The following is a 23,174-nucleotide window of genomic DNA, read 5'->3' on the forward strand; positions in this document are numbered from 1 at the left end:
AAGACAATTTTGAATCAATATTTGTGTATATATTCCAGAATGATGGAAAAAAGTTTTGTTTTGCATAAACAATTGTACTTGTCAGTGTACTTACTTGTATATGAAGCATGTTGCATGTTTGCTAATAGTAGATGTGTAAAGCATCTAATATAGATCATGACTCAGTTTTTTTTAGTTTTGCATAATACAGTACATATGTCTTTTGTATATTTGATTTTCATTTGAAAAAAATTATAAATCACTTAATATAACACACCCAACTTCTTTGTAATTTGTTAGTAAATTCCCTATTCACCAATTTATAAACACTCTGTAGTACATGTATTTCTAAAAAAAAAAAAAATTATGAAGACCATTTCTTAGGTGCCTTCTTATTGATATACTGAGCTATCTATTAATCTAATGGAAGATTGATATATTTGTAAATTGTCATTTGTGATTCATTTGATGCATTCTTGCTTCATAAATTCCTGACCTCCGTAGGTTGGACAGCTTTAACTGCTGTGGTTGAGTTTAGAAAACATGCACATATCCATAGAGGAGGTATCAGTAATTAACCAATGTTAATTAAACCAAACTGATTAGAGACTAAGGGAAGTAACTCTAGCTTGGTGAAGGAAGGACTGTACAATTTCTTCTGTTTGAAACATTGTATTCAGCTTTTCCTTGATATTTTGAATTTTTATTTGATTCAAATTTAATTTTTTTTTCTTTGTGATATAATATTCTGAAATGTTATTGATGAAATATTTTTTCATATTATAAATATGCTCTTTCTTATATCATACTGTATACTAAGAAACTTGGTCTTTTTCTCAGTTGATGACAAAGTCTGCTTTGGATATACATATATAGCATTTTCAATCCTTTAGTGGTTATGTGTAGAATACTAAATGTAAATTACTGACTGTTTGCTAAAAACTGTAGAGCAGCATTTATATTAAATTAAATATGTAACTTTGTATACCTATTTTAAGTTCTGTAATGTACTCTGTGTTAAGAAGGATTTCTCAATTTACCAGTAAAAATGCAGATTTTTTTTATGCACATTTAAATTTGTTTTATACCTGTGTATAATTTCTAATTACACATGTATGTGATGTTGCTATGTATAGTCTAGTTTATCAATTATGTCATTGATACATATTTCAGAGACCCCTAAGAGCTTGTCTCGGACCAAGGAGCCAGTGGAGGCATACAAACTTCTCAAGTTCTTCCTTATTCTCTGGAAGTGTCTAGAACATGCTAAATATGCCTGGGGCAAGAGAAAGCTCTTTGTGGAGGAAATCAATAAACCCTCCCTGTTTAAAGAATATTGGTAAGTTAGCACGACACAAACTCTGTACATCTACCCATGGAGTATATTTAAAAAGATGAGATTTTTGTATACAAGAAGTTTATTCCACTCGGGGCTCCACATCAGAATGCAGGTGCCCTCTATTTTATCACTGTATGCCCATGTGTCTGTCAACAATGTTATATGACATTAACTGAGCAGTATGTTCTAAGTGAAACTGGATAGAATTGGGGTCACAGTATATAAACAAATTTCATATTAAGAGAAGTGTGTGAATACTTTCATGTGACATGGTTTTAGTTCTTTTAATCTTAAGTCTTCACATTAACTACACATGAAGAATATTGATTGAGGAAGATGCCCTTTGGATCTTGGCTTTACTTTGTAAGATCCAGGTTAATTTAATAATTATTGTTATGCTTGTAACCCTAATTACTTCATATTTTTACAAGTGGTTAAGGATATTTAAATTTTCTAACTTGTGGATTTATAGGGCTCAAAGTATCAGAAACCAAGTTCAAAAGACCAAAATAACTTGTGTCTGTGAATACTTATTTGCGTTTTGCAGTAACAAGTTTGTTGTACATTAATGACTTCATATTCACTATACTGGTATAGGATAGTAACTTAGTGACCTCATATTCACTATACTCATACAGGATAGTATGAGAGAGAACCTATGAAATAGGAGGTCAATCAAACATAATTCATTCAGAAGTTTGGGGTTGTTGGTATGAGCACTTTTGAGGCCCTGTATCATATAGTCAGATTTTCATATTTTCAGTGTGTCTGGTACTGATAATTTTTTAATTGTATGGTCATAATATTATCAGTTGTTTTCAAATCTCTTGAAAAATGCAGCTAAGTTTCATAATTATTTACAGCTATTGGAAATACTGCATTTATTCTTGAAGATTTTTTAAAGGGGGGGGGGGGGCAGCAAATTGGCTAATGGTCATGTTTATTTTCATGTGCTTGAGTTACTGACTGTTATTTTTAAATGATTTTCTTTCAGCAAAGTATACAAAACTGAGGTGCTATTACCAGTCCTACAAAGTGTTGCTAGGAGACTGGGTCAAGGTGAATTGTATGAGGGCATTGCCATGGAAACTGACCCACTTGTTATGCCTAAAGGTGCTTCTGAGATTGAAATCAGATCAAAACAGGTAAACGTAAAAAAGTAAAGGGAAGATTTAATAATTTGATATAGGATAGGTGTTTGCTCTTAAATGCCATCATTAAAGCATAATAATAATTTCAAATACTTCAAGATGTCAACAAAATTTATATAAACTATAAGAAAAAGTTTATTTCAGAAGTATTTGTTGTTATGATACTCAAAATGTAAGCCTCTAACCACATGAATATTAATCTTATTATTTAATTAAAAAAAAGAAAAGAAAAATCAACAGCAAGTCATTTATTGAAGACTTGTTGGTGTTCTGGAATTATTTTGTTTGATGTGTAATTGTGAAAAAAGAGTGATAATTTTTGTGTTTTTTAAAAGATGTCTAAAAAAAAATCTAATTTTCTGATCATTTTTCTTAAAATAAGGTATGGATTACTCTACTAAAAATTTTGATTCTACTATAAAGGCAGTTCAGATTTACTCTACTGCATTAGAAATCTATCATCACCCTACAGTGTATTAGATCTTTTTGAAGCTGAGAGAAGTCATGAAAGTCAAAACTTAAGATTCTAATTTTTCTAAGAAACTTTCTTCTCTTTTTTAATCCTAATACCTTACTTGGAAGCTTGTTCTCCTTGTAGTGATTCCTTCTATCTTAATACTTTAGGCCTAATATAGAAGTATAGAATATAAATTTAATATCTCATTACAGCTTGTGAAGTTGTTGGAGACATTTGAGTGCCACATGATCACAGAAATTCGTAAGAAGATTGACAAAGAAGCAACTCTAGCAACAGCTGAGAGGGTGCGCGTGGAGAGCAACCTAGCAACAGATCTGTGGAAGAGACCTGTAAGTTTGTACTTACATGTATTATAACATACCTTCATGAAGATATATTATGTGACCTAAGTTTTTGTATAGTAACTTTCGATACATTTTTTACTGGTATTAGAGCTGGTTATGACTGTTAATTTCAGTCTATTCTACCACCAAACATTTAGAAAATTATGGAAATGAACCAAGATAACAGTTAATTGGCTAATTTTCTTTAATAGGCAGCCTCCACTTATGTCAACAGACTTTTAGAGCATTGTTAATTTCATTTTTTTCTGTCTCCTGATCAGGTTATGAAGGAGAGTTTTACTCTTGCCAAACCACTGATTGCTGAAGATTTTGTCACAAAACTCAAGAAGAAAATGAACGAGACAGAGTCTGGAGATTTCACCATCGGCCATGACGACCTGAATGAGTGTGTCAGTGAGCTGGCCAGAAATATCATGACCAGAGAAAGGCATAACTTTGATAGGTACATTGTTCTTATGGCAAAGGACATTCATTTCTATAGCTATAGATTTAATCTGAAGAAAACATAGTACAGGTTTTTTATTGAAACTTCATCAGACAATATGCTTGGCTCATTTGATTTTTTTTTTAAAAGGCTAAGTTTGTATTTTCAAACAAAATTAATGTTTTTTTTCTTTCAGCTACACGATGTATTATGAAAATTTGCTCCGAGTCCATCATACACTACTCTACTCAAAAGAGCAGGTACATGTACAGTTTTCTTAAAATAAAACAACTCTAGGCATTCCTGATATGAGATCTGAGACATACATGTATTTAGCAAGGATTTTCTTGATGTTAATGGACTGTATTTATGTTTCAGGAGGTAAAACATCTCCAAGATGCCCTGAAGGCCATTCAACATGACACAATGGTGGATGTCCAGTGTCTGCTTGGAACACATGTCCATGACCTTCTACAAGGTCAGTAGTCTCTAAAATTCTCTTTACAAAAAAATCCTACATTTTTCTCTAAAAATACCAAAAAGTCATATATAACACAGATAGAAAGCCAAAAGGTTTTAGAAACTTCAAATTTCTGTATAAAAAAATATATAAGTAAATATATATAATTATATTTGCATACAGAGGTGACTGCACTGAGAGCTAAGATCCATGAGATGAGGGAGAGCTCTATGAGCATGGAGCAAGACTGTAGGGAGCGAGTAAAGGAGGAATACAGGGACCTCATCAAGAACCTCCTCGAGGCCTCATCAGTGGTCAAAAACAAACTGGATGAATTCAGGTAAAAACCATCATTTATTGTCATAGGTGGTTGTAAACTGGATTAAATTTCTGTTAAGCCTACTGTTCATACTTTCCAGTATGTTGAAAAACACAACAAGGTACACAGTGCGGGTTTTTTTAGACAGAGTTTAGGATAATAAAGATGAAAATTTAAAAAAAATTATATATAACACTATGTAAATAGCATAAAAGAATATTTCTCATATCATTAAAGTATAGATGTTTGATAATTAATAAATTTTCCCTCCTGTTAAGGAATGAGTTATTTGATGATGTTTGTGAGAAGATAGAGGAGACGAGAAGAGAAGCTCTGAGAGAAATGGATGAAGCCAAGGAGAGGAAAGATGGTAAAGTTTACTTTGTAGACCAGAATAAGATTTTTGTATTGCTGTTATAATAGGACATGGAAATATTAAACATTATGCAGTAAAAAAAATAGCTACAGTATTATATAATAAAAAGAAAACTTCATTAATTTTTAGACATATTTGATGTATGATAAACAAGTGAATCAGATAGCTATTTTGAACACTGAAAAGAGAGTATGCACAAATATGTTTTAAGAATTTTTTTTCTATTATTCCAGTTATTTTATTCCATTGTTTGTAAAAAGTATAGTTAAGTCCTAGGTACACAGTGTAGGACATTCATATGAAGAGTATTATATTTTCCAGATGATGACTTACTACAGAGGTATTTAGCTAAATCTGAGAAACTGAGAGAACATGAGAGTACAAACTACAACCTGAGTCTGGTGGTCAACAAAATGAAAGTGGTTCAGAAATGGAGGCAACAGAGTCTACTGACAAAAGTCCAACAATCTGTAAGAAATACATAGAGTAATGAATTAAAGTACATCACTGTATCATTGTCTTGATCTGTTTGTCTTTCCTTGGTTTTAACTTTGGCCACACCTTGTAATTTTGTAAAGAATGGAGTCTCAACTTAATTTTATTTGTCTTAATTATTTTTTTTTAATTTAAGATCAATGTTTTAGGTAATGTGGAAAGAAATCTTGGCTTCTACTACCAGAGTGAATGTAATTTAACGAATTTATGAAGGAAGTTGTTTATGATTACAAAAGTATCCCGAAATACATTTTATGGTTTAAATTGGCTATTTCCAAATTCATGTGATAAAAGTCTTTACGGAAATATAGGGCCTGTAAGTCTCGTTTACTTTCACTTTCGTTTTTAAACTTCCGGGTACCTGAGCGTTCTTGGAGACAATGGATTACTGTTTCGCTTTAAGTTGTAAGCATCGCAGTGGAATTATAAAACTTGTAGTTTGTTTTGATTCCCGATTGTTGCAAAGAAGAGGAGAAAATGGATCGATAGATGCAGGTAAATAGCGTTTAATTGCTTTATTTTTTCATTACATGACGTAAACACAAGCCATTCTGAGCGGACCAAGATTAGCCAACATACTTAAGCATAAAGGGAAAATTAAATCGTTTTAATGATAAAATAGTCTGTATTCAAAAGGTAAGCTTATCTACAGATTGGTTTCAGAAATTTATTGCATTGATTTAGCTTACAAGGGTCTATTTTGGAGTATTGGACAGGTGTGCATGAGATCGGGAATGCATCGACCATGGGAATACAAAGTTGATTACCACGTCGATAACACATGATCCTTGTAGAGAACACATTCTATTTTTTTTATTACTACAATGAATAAAAATGGACAGCTCATTCTGTAGTCTACCCTGTCTACATGGTCTATCCAGAAATAAAAATAGTCACACACACTAAAAAAAAAATCATTTTTTATTCTACAAAAAAGAAGGTATTTTTTTCATGTACACATATTAACTGCCAAGCTTCATGACACCCTTCCCCCCTTTCCAATACTCCTACAATTATGACAGATATATTTTTCTTGAAATAGAATTTTTCTCCATATGTCATTATATATTACAGGGCTGCACAAGGTACTGAAAAAGGGACAGTGCTTTGAGTGAATGTGTTATCCATGTATCTGCAAATGAAGCAGATCCCAGTTATTATACTCGTAACCAGTGTGACAACTTCCAAGAAGGCTCCATCTAAATCAGGTACAGGTCAAAGTTTTGGCTGCACATTTCTTTTACAATATTCAAAACATAATAATTCAGGATCAAGTTCACACAAGCTCACATACCATGGTTACTCTCAGCACCATAATGCTAGTTAAATTTTTCATATACTTTCCTGTTAAATAGTCAAATTTGGTTTAAAAACATTTGTTAACAAGTACTATTACCCTACTGCATGCCAAACATTACATCCCAATGGTTGAAAATGCATGACTAAGGGTAACAGTATATTTAAGGAATAACTGTCTAATTTTTTGGTTTCATGATGTGATCAATCGAGTGGCTTGCGTGATAATTTGCATAAACGCCGAAGGCGTTTATGCATAAAATTATCATGCAAGCCAATCGATTGATCATCGTCATGAAACCAAAAAATCTGACAGTTATTTCTTATATATACATGCTCTTGATCCTGCAAATTCACGTGCTTCAAGCCCCGCTTCTGTCTCTATTTGTCCCGCTCCACACGTGATATTTTTTTTCACCATGCCTATGAATGAACCAGTAGATCGATGTAGAAATAAAGTATTTTTACCATTTGAAATTTTATCTCGGACAAAGACATTGGAAATGTAAATATATAGTAACAAAGATTGTTGGCTGTGCAGAATGTTTGCACGTTCGTTTCACCTTGATGTTTTCTTTCAAATGCATTCTAAAACAAGAAAAATATTATTTGTTTATTTTGGGTAATGTGAAATTGTTACCCCTTGAAAACCATTGTTCGCCTCGGTCAGCGATGGTTTTTGAGGAATAACAATTTCATGTTATCCTAATAAACATGTCATATTTTTATGTTATATGTACTTATCACAGACTACCTATAAAAAACAAAAGTGAATTTATTGTTTCCTAACTATTTATTTCTAAAGTTTGGCATTTATTGGCCACGGCTGGTTCAGATCAAATTATTTAAAATACATGTGTACAGTGGGTGCCGACCCAATTGGTTTTTGGCACACCTCCAATCAAAGCAAACAAACAATCAATCAATCAATATTAACTGTACACATGTCAAAGTTTTAAACGATAAGACTGGCGTTTCTTTCAAATTCTGCAGGTGCGCCAGCCTTATGCATCAATAAATCAATATTCAATTTCATCAATTGAAATTGAATTCATTCAATCAATCAATCAATGTTCAATTCAATCAATCAATCAATATTCAATTCAATCAATTAATGTTCAATTCAATCAATCAATATTCAATTCAATCAATCAAGGTTCAATTCAATCAATCAATGTTCAATTCAATCAATCAATATTGAATTCAATCAATAAATGTTCAATTCATATCAATGTTCAATAAATCAATATTCAGTTCATTCAACTCAATGGATTGTAGTAAGCTCATGTTTAAGCCAAGCAATATTTGAATAAATCATCAATGTTCAATGTTAATTATGTACAAGTTCATTGTGTTCGATTCCAGAATTATCAACGTAATCATGTTACATCTGCGCCCTGTTAACAGCGGCGCGAGTCAAGATGATTTGTGTTAAGCTAAATCCGCCCATCCGGCACTTGGCTCTTGGCAATGTTATTTACAGAAGCATAGATAGGGCCAGCCGTGACGATGAGGTTGACTAGAATTGATTGATAGCAATCATATAACAGCTACGCCCTGTTAACAGCAGCGCGTGTCAATATGATTGGATAAGCAAAATCCCTCCTAATGGCACTTGGTACTGTCCATCACAAAGGCGTGTAACACTGTTGGAAAAAAGGGGGAGGTCGAACATGGCAACGGCGACGTCTAAGAATGATTCATGGCTCCACTCCTTGAGTAGCTTTCCTGAAATGAAAAACTCGAGGCACAGAAAATAAGTTTAAGAAATAGGGATTGGGAAGGGTGGGTATTTGAAAAAATTTCTAAAAAGTTTGCAGCACACCCAAAAACGTGTATCTTTGGAGTATGGTTGATAATTGACTGTTTCGATACTTGGCGCAGATATTGCGCGCGCATCATTCCACGTGGTGCGCTGTGATAAATGGATTTATAACGTATTCACTGCATAAATCCGATTATCACAGACTACCTATAAAAAACAAAAGTGAATTTATTGTTTCCTAACTATTTATTTCTAAAGTTTGGCATTTATTGGCCACGGCTGGTTCAGATCAAATTATTTAAAATACATGTGTACAGTGGGTGCCGACCCAATTGGTTTTTGGCACACCTCCAATCAAAGCAAACAAACAATCAATCAATCAATATTAACCGTACACATGTCAAAGTTTTAAACGATAAGACTGGCGTTTCTTTCAAATTCTGCAGGTGCGCCAGCCTTATGCATCAATAAATCAATATTCAATTTCATCAATCGAAATTGAATTCATTCAATCAATCAATCAATGTTCAATTCAATCAATCAATCAATATTCAATTCAATCAATTAATGTTCAATTCAATCAATCAATATTCAATTCAATCAATCAAGGTTCAATTCAATCAATCAATGTTCAATTCAATCAATCAATATTGAATTCAATCAATAAATGTTCAATTCATATCAATGTTCAATAAATCAATATTCAGTTCATTCAACTCAATGGATTGTAGTAAGCTCATGTTTAAGCCAAGCAATATTTGAATAAATCATCAATGTTCAATGTTAATTATGTACAAGTTCATTGTGTTCGATTCCAGAATTATCAACGTAATCATGTTACATCTGCGCCCTGTTAACAGCGGCGCGAGTCAAGATGATTTGTGTTAAGCTAAATCCGCCAAACGTGCATAAATACTCATGTAATATGCACGCCGCCACAAAAGTGGGGATAGCTTAACACCCTACTCGCAAATCCAGCCGTGACCGCTCCAATATACCAATCATAAAGAATACACATTATTGTTGCAGTTTATTATAGATGTAAGCCCACTTTTAAAATTTTCAAGGAACAGTTTATTACCAGACATAGAGAGGTGTATCCCGTCGGGGCGGTAATTGTCGAGACTGAGATGGATATTTGACTGCTTAATGTACCCTCCGTTATAATGGGTTAAAATATGTTTGGCAATTGCACTATTTACTCGCGCCCGACCTCTTTCGAGGTCGGGCCTCCCTTCACATTTCCAAGCAATCCTAGTTATCATTTGCGACCAAATTATCTTAGTGTTCGGGAGGAGCTTTTGAATCTTTTTCAAATCACCTTTTATTGCAACTATCAACTCAATGGTCTTCATACGGCCAAGGTCATTTGCTCCACAATGTAATACCAAAAATTTTGGTGGATCGATAAATGCAAGTAAATGTTTTAACAATTTAAGAACACCACTCCAGCACATTCCTCTTCGACCTTGCCACAGTATATTATGCCTGTCGAGATTAAGGTCAGATGTGAATCCTAACTCAATCGCAGCTAAAAAGGCCCATGAAATTAATGATGAACCGATGATCCAAATATCTTGATAATGTTCTGTAACGAAAAAGATCTAATTTCAAGCTGTCATTCTATTTGACTGCCGGGATCCTAATATATAAGCGATAACAATCTGACTTCCACCTTCCTAACAATTTAATTGTTTCGTCATCAACGCCCTGAGAATGGAAGTATGTAGCTGCTCCAATTCTAAAGGAATGTGATTTATAGTTGCATCCAGATATACTGAGACGCGAGAGGCATTTAGTTAAGATTGAATTAAACTGATATCTAGTTAGCGGTTTACCACCGAAATGACAAAATAATTGACCAGAAATATTCGGTCTTTGTTGTAAATAATGCTGCATGAGTAATAACGGACAATATGGACCGCCGATAGCGGGGATAATTAACTGTGTTCCTTTGCCGTACTGGTCAGCCTTTGACCTCCTAAGGTTAATTTCTAAGTAAGATGAAGACTCGTGTATAATGAGATCGTTCTTAAGTAATGCTGTGTTTGAATTTCTAGGGCCTACTGTAAATTCTCCGACTCGAAGAAAACCAAAAAAGGCCAACGAAAAGGCCGCGGAAAATAGGCTCGCCTCGTAACTCGATGTGCATACAATGGGTAATGTATTAATTAATTTGTGGAGGAGTTGAATCGTTATTGGTAACCGTGTATCTTTGGAGTGTCTTTCTCTCTTCATTCCCTCTAGCATTTTTCGAATAATAAAATGTGAAGTATAATCCGGTAATTCTGAGGTGGAAATCTTAATCTTATGCGATATAGCTGCTAGATATGTTTTGACAGTGCTAACTGCGTAACCTTTGACGGAAAGGAAAGCGACAAAGTTTGTCAATTCCTCCAGCGTTGGTGGCCAAGAGTTACGGGGGTGGAACTCGGACCTGAACTTACAAAATAAATCGTAGCCGTTGTTGTATGCCGCTTTAGTATTGTCTGAGGTGGCCATGTCTATTAATCTAACGGTTTCGCTCCTGATATCAGTGAGTGAAATACCGGTGGAATCGGGGTTGGTTTTACATCTGCCTTTGGGGCTAGTTCCCGGAATTTGGTCCACTGTCGACGAGATAAAGCATCAGCAATATTATTATATAAGCCTGGGATGTGTTTGGCTTTAAATCTAAAATTATATTTCATTGAGAGATATACTAAATAACGAACGAAATGCATTACTCTTTTAGATTTTGACGTCTGTTTGTTCAAGATGAATACGAGGGCTGCATTATCTACTCTTAATATAACATTTTTTGATCTGAAGTATTTTCCCCACAATGTCATTGCTAGAACTATTGGGACCAGCTCTAAAAAGGTAACGTCCCTCAAAGTTTCCGTTTCCCCCCATGTTGAGGGCCAAGCGAAGTGGGCCCATTTGCCGTTTAAGTACGCCCCGCACCCCAGGTTCTTACCCCCAGCACTGTCTGTATACAATTGAAGAATATCACTGCTTAACCAATCAACATCATTTAAATAGCATATGCCATTGAAGTGATTCAAGAAATTAAGCCACATGAGCAAATCGTCTTTAATGGATTTTGTAATGCGGATAAAATGATGTTGCCTTTGCACACCAATCATAGCATCATAGAAACGCCGATTGAAGGCGCGGGAAGACCGCACGGCTTTGGTGCAAAAGTTTAATTGACCTACCAGAGATTGCATCTCCTTCAAAGTGACTTTAGATTTATTTGTCATTTCTGTCAGCGAAATCTTAAGCTTAATTAGCTTATCGTTTGGAATGCGTACTTGCCCCAGACATGTGTCAATTTCCAATCCCAGATAGGTTAACTTTGTGACAGGGCCAACAGTTTTATCGATGGCAAGAGGAATTCCCAAAGCTTTACATAAATCGCCAAATTGTCTCATGAGTCGTAAGCAATCGTCGGAATTAGCTGAACCAGCAAACAAAAAGTCATCAAGATAATGCGTAACATGCGCGAAACCAAACTGTGACCTGACGGCCCATTCCAAAAATGAAGCAAATTTCTCAAATGTAGCGCATGATATAGAACAACCAAATGGTAAACATTTGTCAATGTAGTATTTACCTTCAAATTTGAAGCCGAGTAGGCAAAAATCATTTGGTTTTATTGGTAATAGTCGAAAGGCGCTTTTTATGTCCATTTTGCCCAATAAAGCTCCTTTACCGAGCTGACTTATCATTTCGATAGCGCTGTCGAATGAAGAGTAGTGTACGGATGAAAGTTCTTTATCTATAAAGTCGTTGACGCTATTGTTATGTGGATATGACAGATGAGTAATTAAACGCCACCCCCCGCTAGATTTAGGAACGACGCCTATTGGAGACACCCTCAGGTTTGAGAGTGGTAGGTGATGGAAAGGGCCAGCCATTCGACCCATATCCACTTCACTTTGCAATATACTATGAATTTCGTTTGGGTACTGGTTTGCCGAAATTAAATTTTTACACTCCAAGTAATTACGCGGACCTAAATACTGAAGCGAAAATCCAAATTTAAACCCATTTAACAACTCATTACCTAATTTGTGGTTTGGATACGACTGTATCAATATTGAAAGTTGATTAATGTCTACTGGAGAATGACCGAGGTGCATTAGCCCCCTGGGGGTAGCGAAATCTATATTTTGGGATTTGTCCTGGGCGTGGTTGCTGATTTTGTGATTGAAAACGAAAAGGCTGCTTTTGTACAGAAGAGCGTAGAGCTGAATTGCGAGGACAAGTGAACATTGGGTGCTCAGATGAACATTTGATACAGCAATGTGCATAAATACAATAGGGTTTACTGCATGCACCCTTGTAGTTGAAATCAAAACACATGCCCTTCGACGGTTCAACTGCTTTTGGGGGATTGATTAGCGGAGAAGTTACGTATAACATCCAAAGTTCATTGTCAATTTCCCCCCATGCCAGAGAACTATTTCTTGCCTTCTTAAGCCTAAATTGTTCATCATACAATTTCCAGCCCGTGGGAGATCTATAAGAACCCAGTCTAACCGTATGCATATATTTAAGTAAACCAAGTGATTGATCGGGGTGTGCTTCAACGTAAACACTAGTAAAAACAAGAAACGCATCAGTCCATTTCCCAATGTCGGTGATTTTCCCACTTTTCCCCTGTTGAAGGACGAGTTCCCCGTCCACTAAATTGAGCTTGTTTTTCTTATCCCTTTCATCTGATGATTCCAATAAAACACCCAGATCTAAATACTCCCCATTTTGTATTTTTTCCCGTGTTTTTGGTGAGATGTTGTAACCCAATGAATCTGTTACGCTAACAATAGGTGTAGGTAAGTAAGCTGACGTACCTACTGAGCTGATAGTGGCAGCGATGTCTTCCTCATTGCTGGGCATCCCTTCACATGAACTGGTACTACTTTCTTTTACTCCCTCCTTTTGTGGGGCCTTGGTGGTAGCTGTCTCTTTTCTGGAAGACTTTTTGTCGGCTGTAACTGCAGTTGTATTTGACTTTCGTTTAGGCATCTCTCCGGAAAATTATTTGAAAAAATTTCTAAAAAGTTTGCAGCACACCCAAAAACGTGTATCTTTGGAGTATGGTTGATAATTGACTGTTTCGATACTTGGCGCAGATATTGCGCGCGCATCATTCCACGTGGTGCGCTGTGATAAATGGATTTATAACGTATTCACTGCATAAATCCGATTATATTTGTAAATATTTATGACTGCGAAAAACATAAATATTTATAAATTAGTAAAATCAATTTAATACACTATAAATACACAAAAGGACAAATTTGTATATAATTCTCTATGATTTGGTTAATTAGTTTATATAAAGGATGTAAATGGGGCATGACATATCATTGTTAATATTCAAGAAAGTGTTCACTGTTTTTCTTGTAGATGCTCCTTTCCATCTGATGTTTTCCAGGTTTTTGTGAAAAGTTTTCTTAAAAATGGCACCATTCAACTACAAATACTATGCCGGTGGAACTGTGACATCAATCAACTGCTCAGGACACTGCTAACTGCCAGAGAATTTTTGTTTTTGTTTCATTTGGGACAAACATTTTACACCTGCAAGTTGGTACTTCATGAAATGCTTGAAGGATGTTACATGTAAAGGCTACTGAAATTCCAAGTCAGATGAAGTGCAAAAGGATTGATACAAAAGTTATAAAATTATGAAGTTTTCTATTCTAAGTGACGAGTGCGACTGAAGTTTTTAAGGATGCCCCGTCTGCAGACAACTCGTTAAGGCAGTGATATAAGTAGCTCCAAATGATGCTTTATTGTTTTCCTCAGATTTATAACCTGGATAGATCTCTGATGCAGTAATGTCTTTTCACTGTCTCAAAGTACTGAAATAAAAATAATTTTGATTAAAATATTTTTTTTTAATTCATAACATTAAATTTTTAAGCTACAGAAATTCAAATTAATTAGCTATTGGTAAATAGAAATCTTTAATTGATGAGCAAGCCTTTGCATTGTCAGATCCTTTTCTGAAAGGGTCACTTACCTTTAACAATGTCAAGACAGGTGAGGCAACTAGCTGGTCTTCATGCTGGAAGTACCATCCAGTGATGTCCAAAGATTGCCAGATGAGCAGACATATACCTATATTTAAGAAAAGATTCTGTAATATGACATAGAATTTTTGCACAGCTTGACACACAACTGATGGTAATTTAGGTGCCTGCAAAATATGTTATAAATCTGGCATTAATTTTTTTATTAAATACAAATCAGAACAAAATTTGTCCTTTTACAGAACAAATTATTTTCATTATAAAGAATATACTGTGTTAATACATAAATACATATAACCTGTATTATTGGGTATTTTCACCCCATTTTAATTTTTAATATATTCACTCTTTCACTCTTGAAAACAATTTTGCCCTTTTAAAATTTGACGAAGCACATTTGTGTTTAAAAGATATATGCTGCCTTCTTTGAATTTGCCCCGCTTTAAATTCACCTACTTGTAATGAGGGCCGAATGAGAAAAATAAAACTTAACTGGGGCGAAGAATTCCAAGAACAAAATACTTGCCTACCTGTTTCACTATAACTCATCCAGCTTTACAATATTCTGTAATACCATTGCTTTCATGCGATACCCCCCAGTGGATTGGTGGTCTCTTTTCCAAATTATATGCATTTTCTAAAAAGAAGAATTTGTCAAGTTATAAAATTTAGTATTACAAGTTATTAAAGACAGTAAAACAATGTAAACAACATTTATATGCAAATGAACCTCATTTAATACAATAGAGTGAATAGAGGAATGAATGCAAAATTGTACTTATGTGTTAAAGACTATATTGTTCTTTGACATTATTGTTAGCCTAATTTTTAAATACAATTTTAGTGTTATAAATGATTCAGATGCATAGAAAAAAAGTTTTGTTTTTTTACACTTTGATGTTTCTTGAGAGATATATCATATACATCGCTGACATGTTGGTTATATGCATATGTGACATTTGTGAATATTGATTAGACCCATCATTGATCAACACCTTAGATGCACAAGTACCCTTTTGCCCGAGCCAAATGCATCAGGTTATAACATATTCAGGTGTAACAATATTACACCAATACTGTGTAATGAACCTTGGTTTCTCAGTAGAAAACCACTATGCTACTGTGCTTTTTTATTTTAAAAAATACAAGCTATAAAAAAAAAACAAGTACAAACAAGTACACAAAACTGCTTGGTTATATAGATTTCTTTCTTCTCAGCATAGATCTATACTAATTACAACTACATCATCCTCACAAGAAATGACAATTCATTCAAGTTATGGGGGTCCAATATTTGTCAGTGTCATGTTAATTAAGAAAAAAAAAGCATCTACTGGATCAAGAAAAAGTGTCCAAATCATAAAGGACTTCAAAAATCTTACATCTTCCAACAAAAAAAGTCCAGAAATGCTTGAATACAGTATAGATAAATGATGGGTGAATGTGTAAAAACCTGTGGGAGAAAAGTTAAGCACCACTGGACAAATCACTTATAAATGATTGACAACTCGTATTGAATATATTGAATACCCTTTTGACAATTGGAAACTCAGCATTAATAATATTCCATACTTGATAGAGTTGTCACCTGACGTACCTATAATTCGTTACTATTTTTGATATATGCTTTATGTGTATTATCAGAGTAAATGTAAGTCCAAGAACTTATTTTGTGACATTATTTCATACCTGTATTTGATTTGCCTTTTGAGGATACAGATTATTCAAATCGATGTACATGTAGTCTTCGGTGCTACAGTTCTCTTGTATTTTAGCTATAAAATGAATCTTAATGTATACAATTGTGTAAGACGAAAGAATATTTCAAACACTGAAACAGACCGAAACCTTAACAGACTGAAACTTTAACCAAAATCTCCTCTATAACATGCTCTCTAAACTGAAGAATATCGTCATATTGTTGCAGTCATGTGAATTTTGTTCAATGATAAATACAGAGAGAATTGGCAGAATATATAAAGAAAATCTATCCTTGGGAAATATGTTCTTTCAAACATTGAATGCTTAAGACTAGACTCACTGGCACGCAACAGCTAAAATTCTGTCGATAAATGAAGGGTATTCTGAACAAATTATTTACCGAAACAAAGGTGATGCAGTCACAAGATGACGTTCGTACCCATCGGGCACTTACACTATTCCTCTTTTATCAGATGGTATTAACATCATTGTTCTCGAATTCAAGAAAAATCTGTTAATAAATTAATTGGAATGATGATTACAAAACTATTCCATCCAGGTATGATACAAGACACTTCAATTTCCCCCAAGAATACACAAGAAACAGGTGACATTCTCCGACTTGTTTACCTGTACTTCGATCGAAATTCTCCTCCTGGATGCTCGCATCCAAGCTTTTATGACACTCAATTCATCCATCGTACGTCGGAGAACCCTTCGGCTTTGTACAACTGCTTAATCTTTCCTTGTACGCTTTGTGTAAACCATAAACACGTGTAACCCAATAGCAATACATCTCCATGAGTGAGGTACCCGGAAGTTAATATTATCGAAAAATCTCGCGAGTCACGTGACGAGACTTACAGACCCTATTGACTATGTGTTCATTCAATTTTTTGCAATTTTCTTCTCATTCTGATCATATTGATTCATTCATGTTAGGATAAGGTAGAATGTAAAATTGCATCTAATTTCTCAAATGCTGGCAACTGTCAGGAGCTATATGTTACATGATCTAATACTTTGTCTTTTTGTCAGATAAGACAATATGTTGTTGATACATGCACACAAAAGGATATCTGACTTTGAAATCCACAAGTGATACTGATATTGGATAATTTCCATTTCATTAGATGATATTGTAACCAGTTTCTCCATTTGTAGGTGGCTAATCTGAGGAAGCAGGCTGAGATGAGCCAGAAAGAGAAAACTCAGGCAGACATGTTGTACGAGCAGGAGAGAATCTCACTCTATCAGCAGCTAGACCAGATCAAGGATGCTCTGAAGGTCGCTGAGAAAGAGTGTCATGATATCCGACAGAAACTAGAGAAAGAGGTTAGTAACTTTTACAGCAGAAACTAGAGAAAGAGGTTAGTATCTTTTACAGCAGAAACTAGAGAAAGAGGTTAGAAGCTATTACAGCAGAAACTAGAGAAAGGGGTTAGTAGCTATTACAGCAGAAACTAGAGAAAGGGGTTAGTAACTTTTACAGCAGAAACTAGAGAAAGAGGTAAGTTACTTTTATAGCAGAAACTAGAAAAAGAGATCAGTAACTCTTACAGTAGAAACTAGAGAAAGAGGTTAGTATCTATTACAGCAGAAACTAGAGAAAGGGGTTGGTAGCTGTTACAGCAGAACCTAGAGAAAGAGGTTAGTATCTTTTACAGCAGAAACTAGAGAAGGGGGTTGGTAACTGTTACAGCAGAAACTAGAGAAAGAGATCCGTTTCTTTTACAAGAGATCAGGTTTTTAAGTATATTGACACACAAGACACTAAATATAAATTGAAAATGTTGTGATTGAAGAGTTTTTACTCTAGACTTAGTTATAGGCAATTTTTAAATTCTAGCTTATAGCTTCTAGTACAAAAATCTTCAGTTGATACCAAAAAATAAAAAAAAATTGAAAGAACATATGTAAGCTTTATGTTTCAATGAATATGTCTTGTTTTGTGCAATCATTGGACTTTTTATTCTGTTTGGATTACATGTGTTAATGGAAGTGTTAATTAACAAAAGCTTACTGAATTTTATAGCTAAAAGAGAAACAGGAGAAGACACATGAAGCCCAACAGAGAGCTCGCAGTCAGAAACAACTAGAGATGGCCAAACAGGCTAACATAGAGAAACTGGTAAGTAGTCAATACATAGAGCTCCCTCCAGACACAAACAACTAGAGATGGCCAAACAGGCTAACACAGAGAAACTGGTAATAGGTCAATATACATGTATACAACTGACAGAGTTACCCAGGAACAGCCATACAGGCAAGCATAGAAACAATCTGTTTATGTGATATTCAGATTTTAAAGTACATTTAAATGTCTTGCATTTTGATGCTCACTGAATCAATTGTTTAAGTACAAAAGTGTTACCTGCATTGAAAGTAAATTCTTATGTACTAAATAATGAAAGAAAACTGTATACTAAACTTTGATATTGAAATTACTTTCATCTTTACCAAATATGATTTTTGCAAAGTAAAGTATTCCAGGAGTGTATTGTGTGTGTCTTTGTTAACAGGAAGTAGAGCTGAAGGACAGAGACACAAGACTTCGAATTCTGTCAGATGAGCAGGATAAGGTGATCCGTATGCAACATATGCAACAGGACAAAATCCGCAAGGACATAGAAACTGTCAGAAAACAACTCAGTCATGAAAGGTCACTGAAACTGGATGCATTCACCAGAGTGGATGATCTACAAACTCAGGTGCTTATTTCACTCAATATGAGTTTTTTCAGTAAGATCTTTTATACTATGAAGAGTTTTACTTGATTAAATGATCTTCAGCTTAATTATATGAGCATGTTCGTATATGCATGTTACAAGCTTACAAACTTGATGATTAAGTAATAACACACATCTGAAGTTAGAAATTGACTCATTCACAAAGTTAATTGAGTAAATTGATTTTTAGATTACGTAAGTCATGTTTAACTGTGCATGGGAATTTCAACTGATTCTGGAGAAGTTGTAGCTTAATTGCTTCTATTGACATGGATTTCAATCTTTCACAATAATTTTATAACCCTGTATACACATGTATGTTCAGATAATCTTGGCTATTTTGTAGGTGTACGATTTGGAGAGCTGTTACATTAGCCGAGCCCAGTCCTCCATGGCAATGTCTCCCGCACCATGTAAGTTTGGTCATCGTTTCTGAAGTACACATTCATAAAACCAGACCTGCATCCTGTCTCATTGAAGGATTGCACCACTTTGGTCTACTTTATTAATGGGGGATAAAGGATGTGTAATGCACATATGTACAAGATTTATTTTCTATGTATGAATTTTTCACAGAGTCAACTTTATGCTTCAGAAGGTTAGATGTTGATTCTTTAAACAAGAGATGTCATATAATTCTCTTTTTATTCAGCAAATGTAGTCAGAAAAGTGTAGGATTAATGAAAGTAATGTTAAGATACATAGCTACATGTAGATTTGAATATGCAGGCAGTCATAGTTTTGAAATTCTTCAAATATGTAAAAGTAATCAATGGCTGTTACCTTCAATTACAGCTAAGGCTCGATCCCGCATTCAGTCAGCTCAGAGAACGAGAAGTCACAACACCCCTACATCTAATTGGCCCCCTCCAGTCATGTGGCCGGCAAACCGCAGTCTGACCCCAGGGGCTCCTGGGGGACCACCAGTCAGTGAAGAGTTAAATTATCTGGATGAGAGGAAAATACAGCGACCTAAAACTGTAAGCTTGTGTAACTATTTAGTAAAACTGTAATTCTGTGTAAGGAATTAGATAAATCAGGAGGGGAACTCTTTTTAGTAGCAACTTCTGTCAATCATTGTGACTTGAAAATTGTTCTGATGAAAAAAATCTTAGTGTATGCTTTGTAAAATGACAAGGTACATGTATTGTAACCAGACAAATCTTCTGGAATATCTAAACAGTAACTAAACTAAACTATAATTCGAATGTATATATCCTTTTTTTTTGGGGGGGGGGGGTATTTTATTTGTGAACTATGGGGAATATTTTGCAGCTAATGCTTAATATATGATATTTTTTTATGTAACAACCTCTGTAGGTCAGTGGGAAACTTAGACACTCAATTACAGAACAGGTATATAACTGACAGAATCAGCTTTACTGAATGGGTTGTATAGGTTTTTACAGAGTGCCTGTGTATTAAATATTTACTGGAGTATGCATGTTATTGTCATGAAATGCTATAATAAAGATGTAGCTAACAATGTCAAAATAGCATAACACTCAGAGATTTAATCTCTATTAATTAGCTTAAATTGGAATGCATGAATCTGAATTTTTAATGATTGAACTAAAGAGTTGAAGTGCATGGCAGCTTTTGAAGACATGGATTCAGAATGTTAGAAATTACAGTATCATATTTATTTTATTTGACATTTCCCTCTATAAAAAATGTAAGACAAGACATAATCTGGAAAGTACATTTGATTTTTTTTTTTTTTTTTTTTGGCTGAAAAATAATAAAGACAGTGTTTTCTTTTGAAATAAATGTACTATAGACTACCTTGTTAGAATTCCACTTTATTGCCTTAATGTACCTTCAATGATTTTGAAATGGCACTTGACTTTTGGTTCAAGATCTGGTAATAAGGAATTGAAACCATTTCATTAACAAAATAATATAATTTCATTGCTACAGATGCAGATTAAAGTCATAAATTATCTACTTGTCTTATTTCTCAGGCTCATGTTTTAATGGCTAAAAAATACCGTTGAGTGAGTATGGTAAACTCTAGAAAAATTGAATTCTATTCTTAACATTCATTTTTGTTCCGAATGATATAAAATACATTTCCCTACAGATGTAATATTTTTGGAAAATTTATATAAATAACAATTTTTGTTTTAATGAGGATTTCATAAAGGGAATGAAAAATAGATCTATAGTCACTGAATAGACTTCACAGCTATTTTAATATCTTAAGTAATCTTTGAATTATAAGATTCTTTAATACAAAGTTCTTAAACTTTTATTATATGATATGGTTGTGGATTTCATGTACATCTAGACATCATTTGAAGGACATTTGTGCAGATTAACCTGTGTTCTGAAGGAATATTCTGTGATAACATGAGCTGCAACTTTGATGTCTGAAATTTTTTGTTGCAATATTGTAATTAACTATTTCATTGACAGAAAATAGAAAGTACTTTATAAACTTCTGTTGTTCATATTTGCGATGAATGAACTGTTTATAAGCTTTGATAAAAGCAAAATTACATTTTTGTCGTCCTGTACAATATTGATTTCTTATATAATACTACACATTCCATTGTACAAAATTCTTTCTTTTGAAAAAAAAAACCCCTTTATTTTAGTCTAAATGTTTTAATTACATACAGATTTATTGTAACAGCACATTTTAACAACAAAATAAAATGCAGCTCATATTGCTTTAATACAACATACATGTATTAATGATAAGAATATCTTCATTTGCATCCTGGATCATATCAAAACTTGGTTTCTTTTTCATCACGTTCATAATTTTTTTTCAATGAAATTGATTTTACATAGATAGGTGAAAATATGACTTTCTTGCAACTTAAGGAGAGAGAGATTGAGTAAAGAGACCAAAAGTCCTATGTCATTCAGGAGTAAAACAAATCCATTCATTAAAAATGTCTTCTTTTATGCAGAATGTTAGAATAATTTGCATCAGTGTCCTTAGCCAAAGTGATGTTTTGCTAATTGTATTTACATTTTATTATTCAGTACTATTGTAATGTTACAATGATATACATGTACATATATTCATAAATGTTGATGTTTTATTCTTCCATCTAAAAATCATGCAGTTCTGCATTGTTATTAATTACAAAATAGAGCATGCATTTCATTTGTTACTGGCAATTGTATTGTTAATGCAAAAATGCTATTGAGCTGTTAATGAGGTTTTGAATTGAAATGTGTTTTTCTGACATCTGAAAGACTTCTGGTTATAAGAAAGATAAAGTTCTCTTGAACTGTGACAGCTATCTCCGAGTAGAAGAGCAGCAGCTTTCAATATGGTCAAATAATAAATAGATAAATTTCTTAATAATTTACTACATGACTCTTAGATTGCATTGTTGATAACATATAGTTGTTCAGCTTCAGTTAACAGTTCATAGGATAATTGCTCAACAATGATTAACCATTAATGCTAATTCTGATACATGGATATGCATAATTGAATGATCAAGCCATTTACTGAACTTTTTGGAGACGGTGTACAAAAATATATAATAACATGCTTTAGGAAATAGTGCTTATTTCTGTTGATCTTTTTTTCTAAATAATTCTGTTTTTAAAAAAAGAGGTAATTTTATAATTAGATGTGTAGGGTTCAGAAACATTTTCATTTTGGATTCATCTTATCCTCTCTCTGACTGAGCACAGATATGATCTTGACTGACTTTAAACTGTGAACTTATATTTAATTTTTTGTTAGGTTGGTGGTCGACTGCGGAGTAGAATTGCTGAACAGTTGCTGAATGAACTAGAACTGGACTCCCATAGAACTGTTATACAGTTAGAGGAGCTCCAGTTAGAGAACAGGCCAGGTTCTGGGCGAAGAGAGACGGCATACTGAAAATGAGGCTATTTACTGAAAGAGAGGCTTCTGTTCAATGTTATGTAGAATTAGGACTTAATGTTAAGTTGTTAAAAAAAAAATATGTATTCTTACAATGATTAGGTTCATTTTTTGTCACATGATGTTTGAACTAGGCTAATGTGTTGTGATTTAACATTAGAAAAGTGTAGCAGTTTTCTTTAAGTTTCATGTTGTTACATGTAATTTTTGAAATTTTTATGTTTCATACTGTATAAGATCGAGGCTTGATTTGATTAAGAGATGTTACTGTGTTCCTTAATGCATTTATAAAACAAATCACTAATAAATGCCCAATGTCTGTGATAAAATATTATTTTTTGCGAAAAACTACAGATACACATTTATTAAGATGTTTTAATTTTTTTGCATATTTTATGTTAAAAGATGTTGTGATTCTAGTTCGTGATAAACT

At 33.8% G+C, this 23,174-nt stretch overlaps 1 protein-coding gene and 1 long non-coding RNA gene across 2 annotated transcripts in view; one reads left to right on the forward strand and one right to left on the reverse strand.

Moving 5' to 3' along the window:
* Nucleotides 1–23,174, forward strand: part of LOC133187394 (uncharacterized) — a 185,834-nt gene extending 162,660 nt beyond the window's left edge. Inside the window, exons 37-52 of the mRNA XM_061322748.1 lie at nt 1,153–1,318; nt 2,313–2,463; nt 3,139–3,276; nt 3,552–3,733; nt 3,912–3,975; nt 4,094–4,193; nt 4,359–4,515; nt 4,773–4,864; nt 5,192–5,340; nt 17,318–17,488; nt 18,189–18,284; nt 18,676–18,864; nt 19,229–19,295; nt 19,678–19,862; nt 20,203–20,238; nt 22,598–23,174. Of these exons, the coding sequence (XP_061178732.1) occupies nt 1,153–1,318; nt 2,313–2,463; nt 3,139–3,276; nt 3,552–3,733; nt 3,912–3,975; nt 4,094–4,193; nt 4,359–4,515; nt 4,773–4,864; nt 5,192–5,340; nt 17,318–17,488; nt 18,189–18,284; nt 18,676–18,864; nt 19,229–19,295; nt 19,678–19,862; nt 20,203–20,238; nt 22,598–22,738 (2,084 nt within the window). The 3' untranslated portion in view covers nt 22,739–23,174. The remainder of the gene's footprint in view (nt 1–1,152; nt 1,319–2,312; nt 2,464–3,138; nt 3,277–3,551; nt 3,734–3,911; nt 3,976–4,093; nt 4,194–4,358; nt 4,516–4,772; nt 4,865–5,191; nt 5,341–17,317; nt 17,489–18,188; nt 18,285–18,675; nt 18,865–19,228; nt 19,296–19,677; nt 19,863–20,202; nt 20,239–22,597) is intronic.
* LOC133187718 (uncharacterized) lies at nt 13,693–16,221 on the reverse strand. Its single transcript, XR_009721233.1, has 4 exons — nt 16,142–16,221; nt 14,983–15,089; nt 14,443–14,540; nt 13,693–14,281 (listed from the first exon to the last, which is right to left on the reverse strand). It is a non-coding gene; the product is annotated as an uncharacterized LOC133187718 (long non-coding RNA).

The sequence above is a fragment of the Saccostrea echinata genome, unplaced genomic scaffold (assembly GCF_033153115.1).
Source record: "Saccostrea echinata isolate AGI-Se365-2 ecotype Australia unplaced genomic scaffold, CSIRO_AGI_Sech_v1 ptg000015l, whole genome shotgun sequence".
NCBI classification, from domain to species: domain Eukaryota; kingdom Metazoa; phylum Mollusca; class Bivalvia; order Ostreida; family Ostreidae; genus Saccostrea; species Saccostrea echinata.